Genomic DNA, 21,105 nt, shown 5'->3' with positions numbered 1-21,105 from the left:
TTGGCCCCAACTATTTCAAGCTGCCGAGTATAAATAAAAAGGGTCCCGGTGCTGAAGACTCTACCTGCATTATCTCATTTATTCCTTACAGCCACACTATATGGTGGGCACCATGTTTACTCCCACTTTGTGGATGAGAATGCTGAGACTCACACACCCAAAAGACTCTTCCCAAGGCCACACAATTAGTTTGGTGGGTGTCACTGCTCACTCCCGAATCCCTTCTATCCTGGTGATTAGGACAGTTAATGTATAGTACCCCCTGGTGAATGTTAGTAAGCCAGAAAGGGGAGCACATCCTATACTGGCCCAATCAGACCAGAGGGAAGGACTTATATTCCATGGCTGGGTGTTTTGCCTCTTCTGTTTGGGGAACCAGCCTTTAGAAGAAAGCTGATGTTAAGTTCAAGAGGAAGCTGACGTTAAAATTGGCGCAGCGATAGAGTCGTCAGATAAAATACAGGCTTCCCAGTTCCATCTGAATTGTAGATAAATAACCATTAATGTTTAAGCATAAGTATGCACTGAATATTGCATGGGACATACTCTTATACTTAAAAAGTATTCATTGTCTACCTGAAATTCAAATTCACCAGGGTATCCTGTATTTTTATTTGCCAAGTGTGGTACAGAGGGGAGAACAAGTCATGATGACTGTGCAGCATCTAAGGCCCGCACCACCTCTCAGCTTCTGGTTATGCGAGGGCATCGATCCCTTTATTGTTTAAGAAGTTTCGAACGTCTATCACTTGCACCCCAATCCTTCCTATGTCATGCAGCAAGGCACTGGCTCTAACCCAGGCAGGAAGGATGCAGAGCCCAAGCTCACATCACCACACTAAATCCTAAAGGGACAGAAACTAAATGCCGTATTGAAAGCTACAAAGCCAGTGCTTAGGACATTGAACTCGGTTTTTTTTTTTTTTTTTTTTTTTTTTTAGAGCTGTAAAAATGCAGCTTGACAGACTTACTGGAATTCATCAGATTCTCTCCAGTCAATGTAAATTTTTTATTAGAAAGTCACGGAAAGTGAATTCACTTACACTGTAAAACTCCTTCATGAATACTAACAAATTCTAAAATCACCAAAGATGATGGCACAGAGCCACCCAAAAAACAAAAACAGCTAGCAATTCCAGATGAAGGATCCCAATTGTTAAACATTTATGATAAATTTCCATGTCATTTTGTTTGGAAAAAGAAGACCATCGATTAGTTCCACAGAAAAATTTGACTTTAGATCAAAACTCGAGCATAACAAAATAATCAAACAGAATAGGAAGGGAATGTGGGAGTGAGTAGAACTGAATGACTGAAAGGGTAACCATAGGACCAAGTTGCTGTTTAAGGGTAAATGTCGTGTGTGTGTGTGTGTGTGTCTGGGACATAGTTTACTCAGCATCAAAAATCACAAGGTAATGGATCTAAGGAGTTTATATGCTGTGCCAAGTAAGTGATCAATGAACAAAAACAGGTTGTTGAGTTAGCCATTACAGCTATGAAGCCAGCAACAATTCCTGTATCTACCAGTGTTGAAGCCCTGCTCTGGTGCAGAGGCTTTTCCACAACATGGAACACGCAGGGCTGACATCACCATCTTCCAGGCTCCCTTCAACCCCTAAAAGTCTACAAGCTACATCAGTATAGAACAACTGTGAAGTTGAGGAAAGCTGCAACAAAGGTACCTTTGGAAAAAGCAATTATATACATGTGTGTGTATATATGTATATGTATATATGCATGCAACTGGATTAAAAAAATTAAACGTACAATATTCCTGGATGTAATGTTATGGAAATGTTTACTGTTCTAAAATTAATCTATAAATTTAACAGAATCCCAATCAAAATATCAACAGGTTGGGTTTTTTTTTTTTTTTTTTTTTTTTTTTGCAGGGAGTGGGATCAGGGGAAGACTTGATAAAATATTTGTTAGTTATATCTGAAAAAAGTAATAAGAAACATCTGAAAAGAAAGAGCAAGGGGAAGGAGTCTAGCTCAAACAGGTATTAAAAGTATTATAAAGTAAAAGCAGAATAATGTGGTACAATCATAGGACGAAACAGGGAGCTCAGTGGACAGAATAAAAAGTCCAGAAACAGATTCATATACATATATATACGCACACACATATGAGTGTGTGTTCATTGATAAAAGTGGGCATCTAAAATCTGTGGGGAGAAAATGAATTCATCAATAAGCAATGTTGGTTACCATTTAGGAGAAAAGACATAAATGGCTCAGGAGTTTTGCTGGTAAGATGGCTTTTAAAAGTCTGAAGTGGCAGAAGTGACTGGCAGAACAGTGTCCACCCACGAAACGGTAAGCTGAAGTCCTACAGCCTCGAGCTCTCAGCTTGTGGTTTCCCCACAGAATTCCCAACAAGAAAGGGAACGCAGTCAAGCGGTGTGCCCTCCTCCGCTGTGTTGGACTTCACTGGGTTCCCTTCATCCCAGCCCATCCCATTTCTCTACCACCCACTCCCCCAAGTAATACAAAAGGATTCTGGGAAATTAAAAGATTTCTCTACCCATTTTGGGGTTCCCTGATTCCCCAGTTGTTGTAAGGCATCAATACAAACATCCTGAGAGCTCTCAAAGATCAGAAATAAGTCTTACCTGTTTCCTCTTTTCAGGGGGAAGCGATGGATCGCCATCCTACAAAGAAATCAATGTTACATTAAAAAAAAAATTAGGTGTGCTTAGATTCAAAGAATGGAAGCAAACTATGAATTAAATTTAGACCCTCCCCTCCCGCACCCCCTGCAGCTAGTAATATGTTGAACCAAACTCTAATATACTTGAAAACATTTTAACTCTAAACTGAACCAGAGTTATTTTGGGAAAACCTCTAAGGAATCAATTTCCAGTTAGGACCAAATCTATGTATTTTCTAAAACTATGTGAGCCAAATAAATAAATAAACTAGATTTATCAAAATTACTTTTGAGCAGAGCCTAAGCTGAAATAATATTTCATTTGGTTTGAGTTGGGTTCCTCTTTTTAATAGTTAGATCCAAAGAAATACTACTGGACACACCCCCACACACAAGCGTACACCTACCCACACACAAGCAGACACACCCCCACACACAAACTCACACACCTCCACACACATGCCCCCCCACACAAACACACACCCACACACACAAACACACATACACCCACATACAAGCAGACACACCCCCCACACACACCCACACACACACACACACACAAGCACACACCCACACACAAGCGTACACACACCCACACACGAGCAGATACACCCACACACACAACCCCCCCACACAAACACACACACCCACAGACAAGCAGACACACACCCACACACAAGCAGACACACCCCTACACACACACACAAACACACATACACCCACATACAAGCAGACACACACCCACAAACACACACACCCACATACACAAATACACCCCCACACACACACAAGCAGACACACACCCACACACAAACGCACACACACACACTTGAGGTTTCTCTATGTGCAGAACAATTTGGGGATGGGGTAGGGATAAGATATGCTCAAAATTAAGGAAAATTAACTGGGAGCTGCTAGTCCTATCCGAGTTTTTGTCTTAAAAAGATTCAGTTCCTCTCCATCGTGTGCCACCTGGGAGTACATAAATACCTCAGGTGGATGATAAACGCTCAGAAACTGAGCGCTCCTCTATCTGACGGCGTTTACGTATGTCAGCACGATTTTAACCTGAGGAATCTTCTACTGGATTTCTATTCCAGGACAGTTCAGTGACCCCAGCACAGACAGTTAAACGTAAGCAGTAGTGTCAGCACTTAAACAAGAGGCAGCATCCGTGAGGAAAAAAGAAGCAAGGACGCAAAATAGCACCAGGCAGTTGGGATCCTCCAGTATAATTTGCATCCTTAAAGATCTTGCCATCTGAAAACTAGAGAAAATCGAATTGCCCAGGAAGGGGAAAGGTTTAAAAATTACGGAAATATTACTATGCAACTGCTTTTTAAATTGAGTTAAATCTGTATGTACGGCCTAGGGAGATGTCCAAAACAAAGTGCTGAGTGAAAAGAGCAAGTTGTAGAACAACATTTATATAATGCTGTCCAATAGAACTCTCTGCAATGAGGGGAATGTCCTAAACTAACTGTCCAACATAGCAGCCGCCACGGAAATGTTCTGTTATCAACACAACCCCAGACGGTTGCCACCAGCCATCTATGGCGACTGAGTGAATAAGTGAGACTGAGTGTTCAGTTTTATTTAATTCTTATTAATTTAAAATGAAATTTAAATAACCGCATGCAGCTAGTGGCTTCTGTACTAGTGCGGATTTAGAATACAAATCCTCTCTAAAAACTCCGTATAATTAATTAACAAGTCAACAGGCATACAAACACATCCGGATACGTGTGTATGTTCACAGGCACCAGAGCAAGCAGCCTATCAACTAGAGAGTGGGTTGGACTGTGGAGGAAACAAGGGTGAGGATTTTCACTTCTTAATTTTTCCGCTTTGGAACTGTTCTAAACCAATCTTCTTTTGAAGAAGCCGCGTGAACAAGGCTCCTCCTTCTATCTGGAGGAGGGAACAGGGGCGTCACCATGACATCGTACATACGATCAGCTCGCGGTACTTCTTCTTCAGGGACTGGTGGCGCTCCCGAAGCTGATTGGCCATGAGCTTGTACTGGTCCCTTTCCTGCTGGCATGTGTCCAGCTCCTTGGAGAGGATCAGCAGGGCTTCCTTCTTACTCTCCAGCTTCCTTTTGCACACCAGGTACTGCAGGACAAACAGAGGCACACGACGGCTCAGAAACGTCAACAGGTCCCCTCTGTTTCACACGCGCTGGAGTTCACACAGCCAGCGGGGCTGGTTTTGTTTCATTTTATTGCCTTTTTCATTTTCAGAGGTCATATACCCAGAGACATTTGTCAGTCAATGACATATGAGCCCAAAGGCTGCTACAGTATCTGGTATATTCATCTCATGACAGAACCAAGACCTTGGATGTTCATGAACTTTGGCCAACTGGGAAAGGGAAAATACCTTAACTGATGAATAAGTTAAAAAGCAGAATCCTTTTAAACAATTACAGAGATAAAGAAATAAATTGATAGACCCCAAATTTTGTTTAAAAAGGGATCTATACATCCAGATAAAGATTACATAAAATTCTGTTAAATTTTTATCAAACGATATGATGCAGAAAGATTTAATAAACATTTTGTATATTACTAACAGTTACCTCTTGGTAGCAAAATTATTTGCATTTTTTTTTAATGTTTTATACTTGTCAGTGTTTTCTAAATTTTTTAGAATAAGCCTATGGTGGCTTCTATAATTAAAAAAAATACCAACCATATAATAAAAAATAATTTAATTGAGCCATAAATCACTGCTATAGATTGCACCTGCCCATGAAACCCAGCAGACATTTTCTCACTTGAGAATTTTTATCCACTAAACTCGGTCAAGATGTGTACATCTTCTGTGATTCCAGTGAAGACACCCACCACCAGAGACCAATTTTCTGAGCTAAGTATTTTAGCCGCACTCTGAATTATCCCCGCAAAGTCAGGTGTACCTTGCTGGAACTCTTCCTCAGAGTCAACAGGATATCTTTGTCCCTCCTTCTTCCCACCGCCCCTGCCCCCAATGTGACCCACCCTCCCCTGACAATCACCCATCACGTGGGTCAGCGTGAGCCCGACTGGGACTCTGTACTTTTATTGGCTCTATTGCACCGTCTGGTGTTATTCACATATGTGAAATGTGGCACTAAATACCTTTTGAATTTGCCCCGTAAAAGACCAAATTCAGAGCATTCATGAAAACAATTTATAGTTTCATTATCCACTCTGACATGAGCACTTTGTCATTATGGACGCTCACACAAAGCAGAGACAGGATCAGCACTCCCATACCATTCGAGTCAATGCTCTTTTATGGACAAAAAGCATTACTCATATATAGTGCTTGCTTGGAACTGACTTTGTTAAGTTCAATTTTAAATAAATGAAAGGGGAAAAAAGAGAGTTTTGTGCATTAGCACAATTTTTTTTCTTAAAAAAAAAGTAATTGCTTAGCTTCAAAAACAAAGGAGAAAGAAAAAGCCATTCTGAGACAGATTTGAGTTCTAAGAGAGGACACTTCCACCTTGCATGAATCTTATTTCTGGCAGTAATGAGGTTGGAATCTTGCCTTAAAAAGTCCTGGATTTTAAGACTTTGACACAGTCTTCGTGGAGGAAAACGGTTCTGTTGCCACAGTGATTTCTCAAGAGTAAAATCCCCAATGAGTAAATATCAGAGGAGAGTAGCTCAAAAATCTGAACTGCAATGTCCTAAGGGAGGTATTGAGACTTCACAGGAAAAAATGCCATTTACACACAGTTTAACAGATCTGCCCTTGTACCTTCAGGTCTTTGCCCATGATCCACCTCGGTCAGCAGGGCTATTAGTATGGGTGGCGCAAAGACGGCCACTTTTGTCCCTTCAATTTATCAGATCGAAATCTGAGGCCCCAAAGATATTCCGTGTCTTCTGACTTCGGGGAAGAAAATTGCAGTCATGTGGAGACGTTGTAACGTGGGGCCGGCAAGATCAGAGTCACATCCAGTCTACTAGAAGGGGACAGGTAAGAGCCACCACGTACTGGCAGAGTGGAATCCCTGACCTTGAACTGCAATCTGTTAGGGTCCAAGAGAGAACCCATTTTTCTCTGATAGCAGGTCCAAATAGGGCCTTGGAAGCTGTGAAAAGGTCAGTAATGGGCCTCCATTCCCTCTGGGTCTAAGATTCCTGGTAGAAAACAGGCAGAGAAGACTCTGCTAAGACCCAGGGACCCAGGTTTTGGGGAAGAGAAATGTTGCTGTTCGGCTCTCCTTGTGGCATGGAAAACGGGACAACGAGAAGCTGCCTCAAAGGATAAGAAACTCATTCTGTAAAGAAGATGAAGCTACACCAAAAAAAGGGTGGTCTTCAGAGAGTCACTGCTGGGCTGTTCTTTCTTCTGCTTACTACGGCCTAGAACAGGGAATTTCAAATGCGTTATTCCATGTCATTTATTTTTATCAGTGGAACACACCTTAGGCTAAAACCTCATTTATAAAACAGCTCAAAGTGGTGCTGTTCTGGCTAAAGGCGGGACACCTCCTATACGGTCCTGCCACTCTGGTGTGGCAGCATCAACCAGGAACCCTGCTCTACATCACCCTGGAAAGCACCCTGCTTGTTTGTGAAAATGCAGATTCTTGGGCCCCAGCTCAGACTGCTCACCCCTAGCCCACACACTGCCTGAACCATCAGTCTCTGGTGGCTGGCTCCGAAATCTGCACTGTTAGCACAGGGCAGAGGTCATTCTTACCCCATCTATACTTTGAAAACCCAGGCTCTGGAGGCCTCCAGCTTCAAAGAGTCTTAAAAGTTAGAAACAACTAAAATAATCTGGAGGGACTGAAAGGCCAGCGGCAGCCTAGAGGTTCAGGGCCGGGCTCAGTCTCAGAGCCAGTCCAGGGTTGTCTGTGCCACTTCTTGTAGCAGGAGGGGTTCTGAACATGTACAAGCACCGACTATATTTTACCATCTGGCTAAAGATCCTACATACGCAGTCTCATTAAAATATCAGTAGGAAACTCTGGGAGGTGTGCGTGTGTGTAACTGGGGAACAGGATGGAATTTCTTGTTCTTATTCTAAAATAGTGGTAGTTAAGTCCCTGTGGTGGCAACTGTTCAACTGTCCCATTTCCTATCCCTCCAATTGGTAACAAACAACAACAAAAAAAAACTCGAAGGAAAGAAAAAGGTGCTGAAGAGCCTCCTCCATTGGCAGCTCTGAACAACCAGCGAGTGCCTGGACCAGCCTCAGCCTTAGGAGGGAGCAGAAATAGAACAGAAAGTGAGACAAGCCAAGTGACTGTGCTTGGGGTGTTTCTGCTTCTAGAGGAGGATGAATAAGTGCAGACGATGGAGTAGGCGCGGCAGAAAATCACCAAGCAGAGTCAGGAGGCCTCCGTCCAGATGCAGGGCTAGCCATGGGCTCATCATGAACGGGCGGAACCCTGGGAAAGCCACGGGATGCAAGGAACAAAACACTACCTGGACCTCAGATTACACACTTGGAAAATGAGTGGGTTCCCGGGGTGCCCTCCAGCTTGAGGAAACCACGATTTTAACATCCCATCCAATATCACTGGGATGCTGGGTGCCGGGGAAAACGCTAGGGGGAGGGGCTCCAGTGAGGGAGGTATGAGTCACTTCGAGCACCCAGAAATTGCTTCCTCTGCCTGGTCTAGGGTAGAGCCGGCTCAATGATTTTTAAAGGTCACCTGCAGCAGTGGCAGTTCAGAATCTCCAGACAGCGATGGCTTCAGGACAGCCACCTGGTTGGAAAGGGGGCTGGGGCTGAGGCTGTGTTTGCAATGACAATTTACAACAGAGTGAGAAAAGGCTAGATGTCTGTGTGGTCAACATTAGTGCCTCTCCTCAGTATTTCCAGGTCTCCTTTCCTTCCAGGCACTTGGTAGGACTATCCCTCCCCATTGCTTTGGAGTAAGGCAGAGCCATGTGACTTGCATTATCCAGTAAAAGGGGACTGGAAGGGATGTGAGTCACTTCTGGGATAGAAGCTCCTAGGAGTCAAGGTATGAATTGCCAAGCTTTCTCCTTTCCTACTGCAACATCTGGGGAGGCATGTGTTGCTCTGGAGGTGCAGTAAGAACAAAACAGCCCAGAGTGTAGAGTTGACATGACAGACAGTTGCCCTGAAGAGTCATTTGGATCCACAGAAATTTGCATGACTCAGAAATAAAATTTTGTACAGGTGCAAAGGTACCTTTGGTAAGGTACAAAGACTTACGGGGTGTTTGTTACCAGAGCATAACTTAGCCTATCCTGATTAATACAATCCATAGCAAAGAATGTGAGGATAGGGACACTGGTGGAGACCATATCTGCCCCTGCTCTGTGCTTCTGCTCAGTTGCCACCATGATGAAGAAGATTAACATCATCACCATTATTATTACTAGTAACAACAACAAAAACCAAAGGTGAGTGGCAAATGCTTTCCATCTATGAGCTCCTTTAATCCTCACAGCAACACAAGGAGGTTACTGTGTTATTATCATGGACATTTTCTACATGAGAAAATGATGCTTAAATTGAAGAGTTTATATATAACATGCCAAGGGTTTGGCAGAGCCAGAATTTGAACACAGAGTTTGGTACAGCCAAGCCTTGGAACCCCAATTCCTGACAAATGAAGCCTTCTGTGAGAAAAAAAATCAGAATATTCCTGGACTCAGTTACTACATCCAGTTGGTATTTTCAGCATAAGGAAGCTAAGAAAGGGGAATTTTGAATTTGTCTACTTTTTATACCTAGAATTTCTTTAACCATCGTCTTCTAAAACTAGTGGATCTGCCTCTTCTTTTCTCAGAGCAAGGCCTGAAGGAAGAAGGAAAGAAACCAAAGAATCCACAAGCATCTCCCCTCTACTCCTCGTAAGGGACAAGTAGAGGCAATAAGCTTTCCATCCACTTAAAAGAAATGGGGTAAAACTAGAGGCTGTTTTTGCAAAAGCAGCTTGGTCGTAACAAGAGTTTTCTATAAGCTGTAGTCGATCTCGATCATTCATTCAACAAATATTTTCTGGGTGCCCTCTGTGTGTTAGGCACTGAGCCAAGCATTTGGTCTCCTAAACAGATAAATGGTCCTAGGGATTCTGAAATGGAAAACACGATATCTGGATAACAAAAACGTTATTTCCACAATTCCTTATGGGTTTTTCTGAAACCCTAAAAGTTTTGAAAATTAAAAATGCGTTCACATCTCGTTAGTGACCTCAGGTGAGATGAGGATTTTTACCAGTCTTTGTGCCACAGACTGTGAATATTCATGCATTTGCTGAAGACAAATCAATGTGTTTGATTACCAGCTGCTGCCCACAACTCTACGGGGGACGGTACAGAATACACCGTACTCTTACTGCATTTCCTTTCAGATGCCGAAGACTCCTGCATCCGAAACACATCTGGAGCCTGAGGATTTTGAATAGGGAACTTGATTTTTATTTGAAAATCACCCTTGCAAATCTCTACATAGTCTCTTGGACACATGTGTGACTAAAATCAAATCTTTCTCAAACGGTAATTGTCCAGAACCTAAGAATGTATTAGATTTTTGACTTCTTTGTGTATGCCAGAAAAACACTAAAAGCATGTTACATACAATCAATGTGCAAGCTGCCATAATGCTTACATTAATGCCTATTCCCCTAGCCTTGTAACGTCTTCATTCTTGAGAATTAGCATGAATGCTGGAGCAGGGACAAAACTTCCAGATAACCCAAGTGACCTGCCCAGTTGCAAAGAACAAGGTTCCCAGGGGTCAGCATCTTCCATAATGATGTCTTCCAAGTTGTGGGTCACGATACATTAGCCTGGGGAGTGAAATCAATTCAATTGCAACCCTCATTTTCTTAAAACAAACAAACAAACAAACAAACAAAAAAACAGAACAGAACAGAACAGAAACCAGCATGAATCCCATGCAATGAAAGTAAGTGTGGTTTCATGAAACTTCTCTTTTTGAATATGTGTGTAGGAATAAACACACATATGTGCCCGTTTTCACACATTTATTGTGGATTGCCATTTTAAAAGTTTGAAACTGTTCTTCTATAATAAGCCACTCTGCACATTTATTCATTCATTGAATAGATATTTTAGTGAGAGGCAAGAGTGGGGCTGGGGGGTGGGTGCTGGGCAGGAAAGGAAAGTTGCACAGAAGAGGTGATGCTTGAAATGAGTTTTGAGACATGCATGGGTATAAAAGGTGCCCGAATAAAGGCCATTATGTAACAGAAATAATTAACCAGTTCTTTGGGATTGAGGCATCACTCAGATTAATTAACACTTGCCCTGCTCACCTCACTGAGATTACTGTGAGCTTGAAATGAAAGGTACTATGTTAAAATTTGGCTTTGTAAACTTTCTTAAAATTAAAGGCATTCGTTTGACAGCATTTAAAACTTACAGAACATTTTCCCAGAGACTCTCTCATTCGATAGGTGACACTATGGCATGTGGGACAAAAACAGTCTTCCCCAGTTTACAGACAAGACAGGTGAGATTAATTGTCTTTCCCAGCATCACGTAACTAACAACTACCAGCTCAAACTAGGGCTCTAACGACAAATTCCAGGCTCTTGTTAGTAGTCTATATTGGTAACAAACAAATTATTAGCAATTCCACAAATTACTTCTCTTGGGTTCAACCATATTTTTAACAAGACACTCTCAGAGATAACTGTGTACCTGAAAGCAACGCATCTTCATTCACAGTATTTTGAGACCCTATTTGGAAAACAGGCGGCCCTCCTGGGGACTTTTCAGTCTTACTCCACAGGGCATGGCTGAGGTTAGAGAGGCCACCTACAGTCCTGTTCAGTGGCCAGCCAGCTCCACGTCCCCAAAAGCTCTGGCTAGCCACGTGTCGGATGACTGGGGTCTTCACCAGCTCAACTCCACAGTTGAGCTGAGTTACCTTATTTTCCAAAGTGCCTTTGAACTCATAATTGTCTAAGTTGTGACTCAGGCCCTCAGATGTGACTTAGGCTCCAAAATCAGGCCTACAAAGAACACACTGGCTTTGCTGTTTCTTAACGTGGGGTCTGTTATCACCTTGTCGAATGCACTCTTGACAGGCAGGGTGCTACCCAGGCAACCAGAGGCACACATGGGTCTGGCCTCAGCCTCCGCAGCTGGTATCAGAATCACAGGAGTGGGTGAGCGGGTCACGTGATCGCCCGACCCCACTGCAGAGGGCTGAGCTGAGCAGGGCACAGGCAAACACCCCACTTTCTGGCCACTCGGGTGGGGCCAAGGGACACACACTGGATTCTCCTTAGGCCCCTCTATTTTTGCCCTTCAGTCAAGGTGTAATTCTGTTTGTCAAGTTTGTGTGTAGTATAGGGACCAGGGACATTTGCTCTCCTCCCTACCCTGTAAAAGGAGGTTTTGTTTTCAGGAAAGGAGGAAACAAATTAGTATTTTTTGAATGTCTGCTATGTGCCAGGCACTGTTAGGAGTAACAATAATGAGAAGACCTTTATTTGATTATAAGGGTAAGTGTGGCAGCCACTGTTTAGTGAACATTAATTACTATTTCCAAATTGTGCAAAGTGCTCTACTTGAAAGATCTCATTTTACCCTGTGAAATAGGTTGTTTGATTAGCCCATTTTAGAGATGAGGACACTACTGCTCTAAGAGGTCAATTTATCCTTCATCATGAAGGTAATAACCAGTACAGCCATACTGCTCTCTGCATATATCTGGTTAGGATCCTTTGGTTGTAGGCAACAGTAACTGACAAAGGAATCTGTTGGAAAGAAACTGGAAATCATAGAATTGGCAGGAAGACAGAGAAGTAAACTTGGAAACAGGTTGGCAGCAAGTCTGGAGGCAGGACCAGGAATTACCAGATCTCAGTGCAAAGAAGTTTGAGTCAGAGGCTACTGAATCCGGTAAAAGTGAACTCTGTTATGTTTCAGGCTCTGTCTCCCTGCTCAAGTGTGTCGCCAACTGGCCTAAGGCTGATTGTGTGCCATGCTTTGCCGGGGGGCGTACAGGACACCCGGACTGTATCCCTCCGACCTGTCCCTCCAGATTACACCCAGTGGTAATACCCTCCAAATTGGGGTGCTGTTGAGAAAGAGAAATGAACACTGGGAAGTGAGAAACAGCAAATGTTCACCACGTGAGTCCAGGTAGGTCCATTCTACTGAGCTTATTTCTCAACCTTGCTAAGGTTCCCCTTCTAATGCTTCATGAATAAGGGGGGGGGTATTTAATAACAATTCCTTTTATTTGAACTAACCTCTGAGCCTCCACTAATCATACACAGAAGCACATATACAGTGGTGAAGTTTACGTGGCCGCAGTGCGGCACAGACACCTACCAAATGGAGAAAGGAGAAACCACACACCAGGTGTACTGGGTAATCAGTGAAACATGGACGGATAAACTTGGTAAAATATGCCCAGTTTCTGGCATGTATACTAGATACCATGAAATGCTTTCATTATTTTCTCAAAAATAGATTTCTTTTGAACTGCATTTCAATTATACTTTTTAAAGCAGAGCTCATAGCTCATTTGTTGATGTTAATTCATGCCCACACACCAACACCATGAAGGTGGCCTTGGGTTTCTCACCTTAAGAACTCAAACCTACCGTTTTCACCACTGAGTGGCTTTTATCTACCCATTCACTATTATCTGCAATAAAGCAAGTCATAATTGCTACAAGGAAGATCATAATAGTTAAATGACTATCTGACATACCACATTACTATTTGGATGGCTTTACAACCAGATAACTGCAGAGAGAGATGAAGGTAGCCAGGGTGTCAGGGAGGGGACCTCTCCGCTAAGGGACCCTCTCTGTCAAACAACGACAGTGACTTTTACTGATGGGATCAGGCTAGACTTTATTAGCTGCTGCAAGAACAAGGTTTGCTAATCCAAAAGGCTTCTCAGACGAAGATAAACACATGTGGCTGAAGAGTTCAAGTTCAGGAATAATTTAGAAACTTCTCCACACCATACTCACTCTTTCTTAGAGCTATTTCCTCCCCAGGTCCCCCTCTACTTTCTACTCTGTTACTGCTCTCTTCCTCCCCTCCCCTCCCTCCTCCACCCAGGAATACCTCATCCCCATCCAATCGGCAGCACCAGGTAAACAGTTTCCAACAATCAGCAAAACCTCTCTAACCTCAAATAAGCTGCTCCCTCCATTCCTGGAACCCCTCCTTTGCACTGCCCCGTAATCTCGAGCTGGGACCAACGTGGCCACCAGGTCTAGTCCAGGTACCAGGTCCTTTGAAAAATCATAAATCAGGTCCTGCCACTCTTCTTTAAAAATGTCGCCTTTAAGAAGAGTGGCAAACAAGAGCCTTTCAATATCTGGCTGCAGTCCACCTCCCTGGCTCTTCCTACTCGCCATGTGTCGTGTCTATCAGGTGCCACCTATTGCTACCGCATGCTCACTCTCCATCACCTCTCTCCTTTCTTGTCCTCCCCTGGACCCAGCTCACAAGCCCGCAACTGGGAAGCCCTCTGCCACTCCCGGGCAGAGTAAGAGCTGACTCCTGGTGGCCACACGGCATTCAGGGTGCACCTTGTTTAGAGCCTCACAGCCACGTGCCCACCCGCCTGTCTCCCCACAGACGGAGGCCTCTTTGCAGCCAGAGCCTGACTCATTCACCTTTGCATCTCCAGAGTTAAGCGCAGCTCCTGACCCAGAGTGCTCAAAAAATATTTGAGAAATAAATGATTTCAGTTAACACGAAGCAGAAAAAAATGTATTATATATATATTTATTTATATATGATATTCATAATATATATTTTAGTAAGATAGCCATCAATTTATTATTAAGCCTACATCTGTAAATCCCATTTTAGCATCACGTTTAGGGAAAAAAAGAAGTCCAGTTACAAAAACTCGATGTATATAGAGAGGTCACAGGACAGCTCCCACAGAATCATCAGAATGATATTTGTATTTAACCTCATTCTTATCACTTAAAATGAGCACTTTCCTACATCATCTGGGCATATGTCCATTCACCAGCTGTATCCTTTAAAATCTTGCAGAATCACTGCTCCAGGTAAGCATCCTGGACTGTCACCTGGAGATACGTGTATACTCACAACTTCGCCAGATCGAGTGTGGGCATCTGCAGGGTAAGTGCCACGTGGGGCTGACCACACGCTGATGCTTATCTCGCTGAAGTCCTCCAGCCCGCGACAGTCCTGGCAGGACTGCTAACCTTCGTGGGAGTCTTTCCTGTCCATAGCCACACCCCCGTCTCCAACCATACAGCTCCCTGTGCATTTCCACAGCCTTTTTAAAAATCTGTGCTCGCCTCTGTAATTTTTAGATAACATTTCAGCAATTTCAAGTTTGTAACCTAATGATTCTAATGCCATTCTCTAAGATGACTTTTTTTTTTTTTTTTTATGATCTATCCTTCTTGGAGTCACCAGGGCGGTTTCCCCTCTCTGGTATTACTTTCAACAGGCAAACTTTGATTATTTGACTGCCCCAGGGGATGTGCTGAAATTTAAGTTAAGTGAGATTTCAGGTAATTGAAAGAGTTTATAATGTGAACCACAGTAGCTGGGGGGTATGTGAAATTCACTGACAGTCTTGGTTAACTGAAGTTTTGAATAACGAAGGCTGGCCTGAATATCTATTTCAATTCTTTCACTCCTGTTACTTATTTCTCTTTTCCTCCTTCTCCCCATCTTCTCACTCTCCAAAGAGTGTCCCGCTGTCAGGCCTATAAAGATGAGAAAACACAAGGGAAATGACTGGCTTGCCTCCTAGTTGGCCATACATGGGCTAGGAAACCCCCTCGCATTCACTGAAGAGAGCATGTATTTTTAAAAATCATTGCTTGCCTAGAGTGAATTCGCTCTCTCCTCCGTGCTAGGCTGATCCGACCTTGCCTGGGGCCGAGATGCTGAAGGTGGGGCATGCAACTCTGGTTTGTTTCAGGACAGAACACTGAAATTACCCAGGCATCTGAGCCTCTTCCTTTCCATTCAGGTTGCCAAGAGCCTGGGATATGCTGGATACAGGTGACAGCCCATGTCACCAACCCTCACATATGCAATGACAAATTAAAACATATGACAGTCATATGTGGAATACGATGATGGATTCACTGGCTATTCATTATAGGATAACAATTCGATTCAGTTGCAGAGGGCTCCGCCTGTGGGCTGGGTAGCAGTAAGAAGCCAGCAGAGTATGGACCACATTTTGGTCCAGCATTCTTTAAAAGGTGTGAAAATGCTCTGGCTCTACTTCCCCTTGTCTCAGAAAAGAAATTATAAAAGACCCAGCACTCCCTGATACAGCCCCACTGCATATCTGTCAGCTCTGAGCCTTTCAGATCAGCTCCCAAACACCACGGGCAGAGGGACCGGTGGCAGTGCCTGCACTTTATAGGTGAGGTACTGAGAGGATTAAGGGTGGCACTGGCTCAACTAGAATTGATTCCTGGACCATCCTTTAACAAGAGGGAATTGGGGAGATAAAGAGACAATAGTGTCATTAATAGAAGCAAGATGGCACCTAGGATTTAGAGAAAAGTAAGTTTCACTGCCATCACCTACCACTGGGCCATGAGAATCCACTCACCCATTCTGAGCTTCAGTTTCCTCATTTTACAAAGGATGATATGAACAACCATCATTTTGGAAACTACTCCATGCCCAAAGATGATTCATCATTTTATGAATATAAATCATTAATCTTTATCACAACTCCAAAAGGTAGACATCATTACCCCCTTTTACAGATAAGGAAGCTGAGGCTCTAAAGGGGTAAAAAAAAAAGCATGCAGCTTGCATGTGGCAAAGGTGAGATTTGAACTCAGTGCTTTCCCCTGCCCTCTCTGCTGCAGTGGCCTGCCTCTGTCACAGAAGAATCTAAGGATTTTATAAGACAATGCATATTTTTAAAAAGCACTCAATAAAGTCTAAAGGCACCAATCTTACTAATTATCATGGTATCAAAAGAATCAAAAGAAGAGTGTCTGTCCTATTCAAAGAAAGAAAACAATCTCCAATCCTAAGTTTGTCAGCAGACCTTGCCTTTCTGAGAAATGTCATCTCCCTGCTGGGATGAACTGTTCCGTAAGAGGGCCAGAGCGCTCGGGATGAAGATTCAACCCAAGATGGAGCATTTTGTGGGAATAGTCCCTGGCTCCCGTCTCTCTGATACTTGAGTCAGGTGCAGATACTCTAAAGCAAGGAGGTGTTCATCCCAGTCTGCCCCCAAAGGCAGTCATCTGCAGCCTAGAGATCTTGAAATCAGCCATGCAAATCTGTCACCATTTTAATTATCCAAGTAAATAGAGCTCTTACCACCATCTGCCAAGGTTTCAACCAATTGCGATCATTAAGCTCCCCCAGTGGTTCTCTCTGGATGAGAACCACGGAGTTATCACTAAAGGGCCACTTGGGCCCCAATTTCCGCCTACAGGATGAAGGTGTCCCCAGCTGAAACTTGTGGCTGGAAGCTGTTTTTTCCCCCTCTCTCTATTCCTCACTCACATTTTTCTGAGCACTGTTAACGTGCTCCTTCAAATTAACTTCATCTTCATCATTCTTACTGTCTTTCCACCAACTCCAGGCAGTACTGATTAGTGAGAAATTTTTCTCCACAAGAACTGTCAGTCCAGAACTCAGCCCCACAGCAAAAAGTTAGGAGGTTTATTCTGGAACATGGGTGGGTGTGCAACCCCAGTGATTCAAATCACCAGAGATTTCAGAGACCAGACTAAATTGTAAATACTTCTTAAGGCGAGGACTCTGTCCAGGTCTGTTTCTCTGGCTGATAACTGTGCAAATGAGCTGATTATGTTAGTGAAAGTCTCCCGTGGGTGACCAGAGTTAATTATGGCTTTCAAGGAAGATGGCAAAATCCTCACTGGCTACAAATCACCAACTGACCACATGGTGATGCTGGAAATAATTTTATTTGCTTTCCTGACAGTCTGTTCACTTACCCACTACCTCTGTCATCTCCGTTCATCAGGGTAGCATCTGAATGACAATAAAACATGTTGCTCCAGTCTACTCTTCTGCAAGTGCAGAATTAAGACCTGACACTTAAAAAATTCCTTGGGGAAGGACACACAGACATCACTGATGCAGGTAATGTCAAGGTTCGGGCATTTCTCTTTCAGCAAAGAAAATTCAGTAATAATTCAGGATCACTACAGACAGTAGCATCAGATTGCAAATTGCTGAATATATGATCAGTCTGACCACTCCAAAAGGAGATGAAATTTCAGAGGCAGACAGGCCTAAAAGGCTACAGAGGGCAGTGGATATCCTGAGTAAGACCTTGAGCCTGAGACCCAGATATGCTCATGGAAACATCCCTCAAAACACAGATGGGACCCTCTCTACCAGTGACTGTGTACCAGGCAGTGCTCTGGGCACTTTGCACACATTAGCTCATTTGTCCTCACCATGTCCTCTGTGAGGTAGGTACCACTATGATCTCCTATATTCATATACAGTGCTGGTCAATAAGATGGAAACAGAAGTGTCCTTTGGGATTTCAGGGATGTTTCCTTAAGGGGGTGGGGGGATACCCTCCTTTGCCCATCTTCCCCAGTCCTGCAATATATTGGTCCACAAAACGGAAAACCTCACTCTTGGAACGGAGTGGTAGAGTGGAGAAATGGAAGGTACCTGGATCCCCGACAAAAGGTGAGCCACCACATCCACCCAAACTGCCCACCTCCAGATGTACTGTACATGTGCTGGTTGTTAGCATAACTGACGCCATCTTGGGCCCTTATAGTTTCTTCTGTCCTTTTGCTGACCTTACCCAGGACAATAGTGTGCAGTAAATCACTTCTCTGTCGTCAAAGGCTTTGTAGTTAATAGAAATTGTTTAATAATCAGTAGGATCAAGTGGCCTCTATGCTCTGTTAGTTCCCAAACAATGATGAAAACCTTCCCTGACGTGTTCTCGGTGCCCATGAGACTAGTTATCTATTCATGAATCTTGACTTAGGCACGCACGTCCTGTTTCCAAGCACCTACCCCCATACTCCAGGTTAACTATAAAATTGTCCCAATGGCCCCTCAGTGGTGCAGACTGTATCTGTGAATGCTTCCGGACCATTGTCCCCTGATCCCACTCTGTGAGTAAATCACCCCATAATAAACTGACCCATTTATTATATAGAGCTGCCTGCCTCATTTTTCAGTCTCAAGATGCCTTCTTAGTTTTGTGGGCACTTTTCTTTCCCTCTGTCCTCCAACAACATGAACTAGAAATACAGATAATTCTATCTTATTTAAATCACTGTTATTTCTGGTATTACATTAAAAGTAACCCCAAGTAATATACAGATATGCCCAAACAACTGATTCTGAGGAAATTTCAGAAAGAGAAATTAAGAATACAACTGCATCAAAAAGAATAAAATTAGGAATAAATCTATCTAAGGAAGTAAAAAAAACCGTACTTGAAAAACTATAAGACAATGATGAAAGAAACTGAAGATGATGCAAACAGATGGAAAGTTACATCATGTTCATGGACTGGAAGAATTAACATTGTTAAAATGACCATATTATCCAAGGCAATCTACAGATTCAAAGCAAGCTCTATCAAAATACCAGTGGCATTCTTCATAGAATTAAAACAAATAATTCCAAAATTTGTATAGAAACACAAAAGACTCTGAGTAGTCAAAACAATCCTGAGAAAGAAGAATACAGCTGGAGGTATTATGCGCCCTGATTTCAAACTATACTACAAAGCTACAGTCATCAAACTGTATGGTATTAGCACAAAAACAGACATATAAATCAATAGAATAGAATAGACAGTCCAGGAATGAACCCACACTTACAGGGGGAATTAATCTATGACAAAGGAGGCAAGACCATACAATAGAGAAAAGACAGCCTGTTCAATAAATGGTGTTGGAAAAATTGGACAGCTACATGCAAAAGAATCAAACTGGAACACTCTCTCACACTATATGCAAAAATAAATTCAAAATGGATTAAAGGCTTAAATACAAGACCTGAAGCCACAAAACTTCTAGAAAGAAGCATAGACAGTACTGTCTTTGACATTAGTTTCAGTAATTTTTTTTTAGATATGTCTCCTCAGGCAAGGAAAATAAAAGCAAAAATAAACAAATGGGACATCAAAATAAAAAGCTTTTGCATATCGAAGGAAACTATCAATGAAACAAACAGGCTACCTACTGAAGGGGAGAAGGTATTTGCAAATGACATATCATTTAAGGGGTTAATATCCACAATATACAAAGAACTCATACAACTCACCATCAAAGAACACAAACAACCAAATTAAAAAAATGGGCAGAGGACATGAATAGACATTTTTCCTAAGAAGACATACAAATGGTCAACAGGTACATGAAAAGATGCTCAATATTACTAATTATCAGGGAAATGCAAATCAAAACCACAATGAGATATGACCTCACACCTGTCAGAATGGCTATTATCAAAAAGACAACAATCAACAAGTGTTGGTGAGGATGGAGAGAAAAGGGAACCCTCGTGCACTGCTGGTGGGAATACAAATTGTTGCAGTCACTATAAAAAACACTATAGAGACTCCTCAAAAAGTTAAAAATAGAACTACCATATGATCTAGTAATTTTACTCCTAGGCATTTATCAGAAGAAAATAAAAACACCAATTAGAAAAGATATATGCACCCCATGTTCGTTACAGCATTATTTACAATAGTCAAGATACAGAAACAACCCAAGTGCCCATCAAGAGATGAGTGGGTAAAAAAGATGTGGTACATATATATACAATGGAATATTACTCAGCCATAAAAAGGAATGAAATCTTGCCACTGGTGACAACATGGATGGACCTAGAGGGTATTACGCTAAGTGAAATAAGTCAGACAGAGAAAGACAAATAGTGTATGATTTCACTTATATGTGGAATCTGAAAAAACAAAACAAGTTAACAAACAGAACAAAACAGAAATAGAGTTACAGATAGAGAGAACACGTGGTTGGTTGCCAGGGAGGAGGGGCGTAGGGGGAGGGGGAATTGAATGAAGGTGGACAAAAGGCACAAACGTTCAGTTAAAGATAAATAAGTACTGGAGTTGTAATGTACAACATGATAAATATAATTAACACTGCTGTCTGTTACATATGAAAGTTGTTAAGAGAGTAAAACCTAAGAGTTCCCATCACAAGAAAAAAATTTTTTTCTATTTAATTTTGTACCTATATGAGATGATGGATGTTCACTAAACTTACTGAGCTAAACATTTCATGATGTATGTAAGTCAAATCATTACACTGTACACATTAAACTTATATAGTGTTGTATGTCAATTTTATCTCAATAAAACTGGAAGGAAAAAAGAAACTGGAGACATGGGTAAAAGGTAAAAAAAATCATCTATATTGTCACATATATTAGTTCATTCCTTTTTATTGGTGAATAGTGCTCCATCACATGGATGTAACACAATTTGTTTATCCAGTCATCAAGCAATAGACAT

At 42.4% G+C, this 21,105-nt stretch overlaps 1 protein-coding gene across 4 annotated transcripts in view; it reads right to left on the bottom strand.

Annotated features, from left to right (window-relative positions):
• Positions 1-21,105, bottom strand: part of CCDC149 (coiled-coil domain containing 149) — a 96,311-nt gene that overhangs the window by 58,614 nt on the left and 16,592 nt on the right. For all 4 annotated transcript variants that reach the window (XM_074349701.1, XM_074349704.1, XM_074349692.1 and 1 more), the window contains exons 2-3: positions 4,609-4,770; positions 2,618-2,656 (exon numbers count right to left, since the gene is read on the bottom strand). In XM_074349701.1, coding sequence (XP_074205802.1) covers positions 2,618-2,656; positions 4,609-4,770 — 201 coding nt within the window. The remainder of the gene's footprint in view (positions 1-2,617; positions 2,657-4,608; positions 4,771-21,105) is intronic.

Source organism: Camelus bactrianus, chromosome 2, assembly GCF_048773025.1.
Source record: "Camelus bactrianus isolate YW-2024 breed Bactrian camel chromosome 2, ASM4877302v1, whole genome shotgun sequence".
In the NCBI taxonomy this organism is placed as follows: Eukaryota; Metazoa; Chordata; class Mammalia; order Artiodactyla; family Camelidae; genus Camelus; species Camelus bactrianus.
The sequence above is the reverse complement of the archived record's forward strand: the minus strand, read 5'-3'. Positions and strand labels throughout refer to the sequence as shown.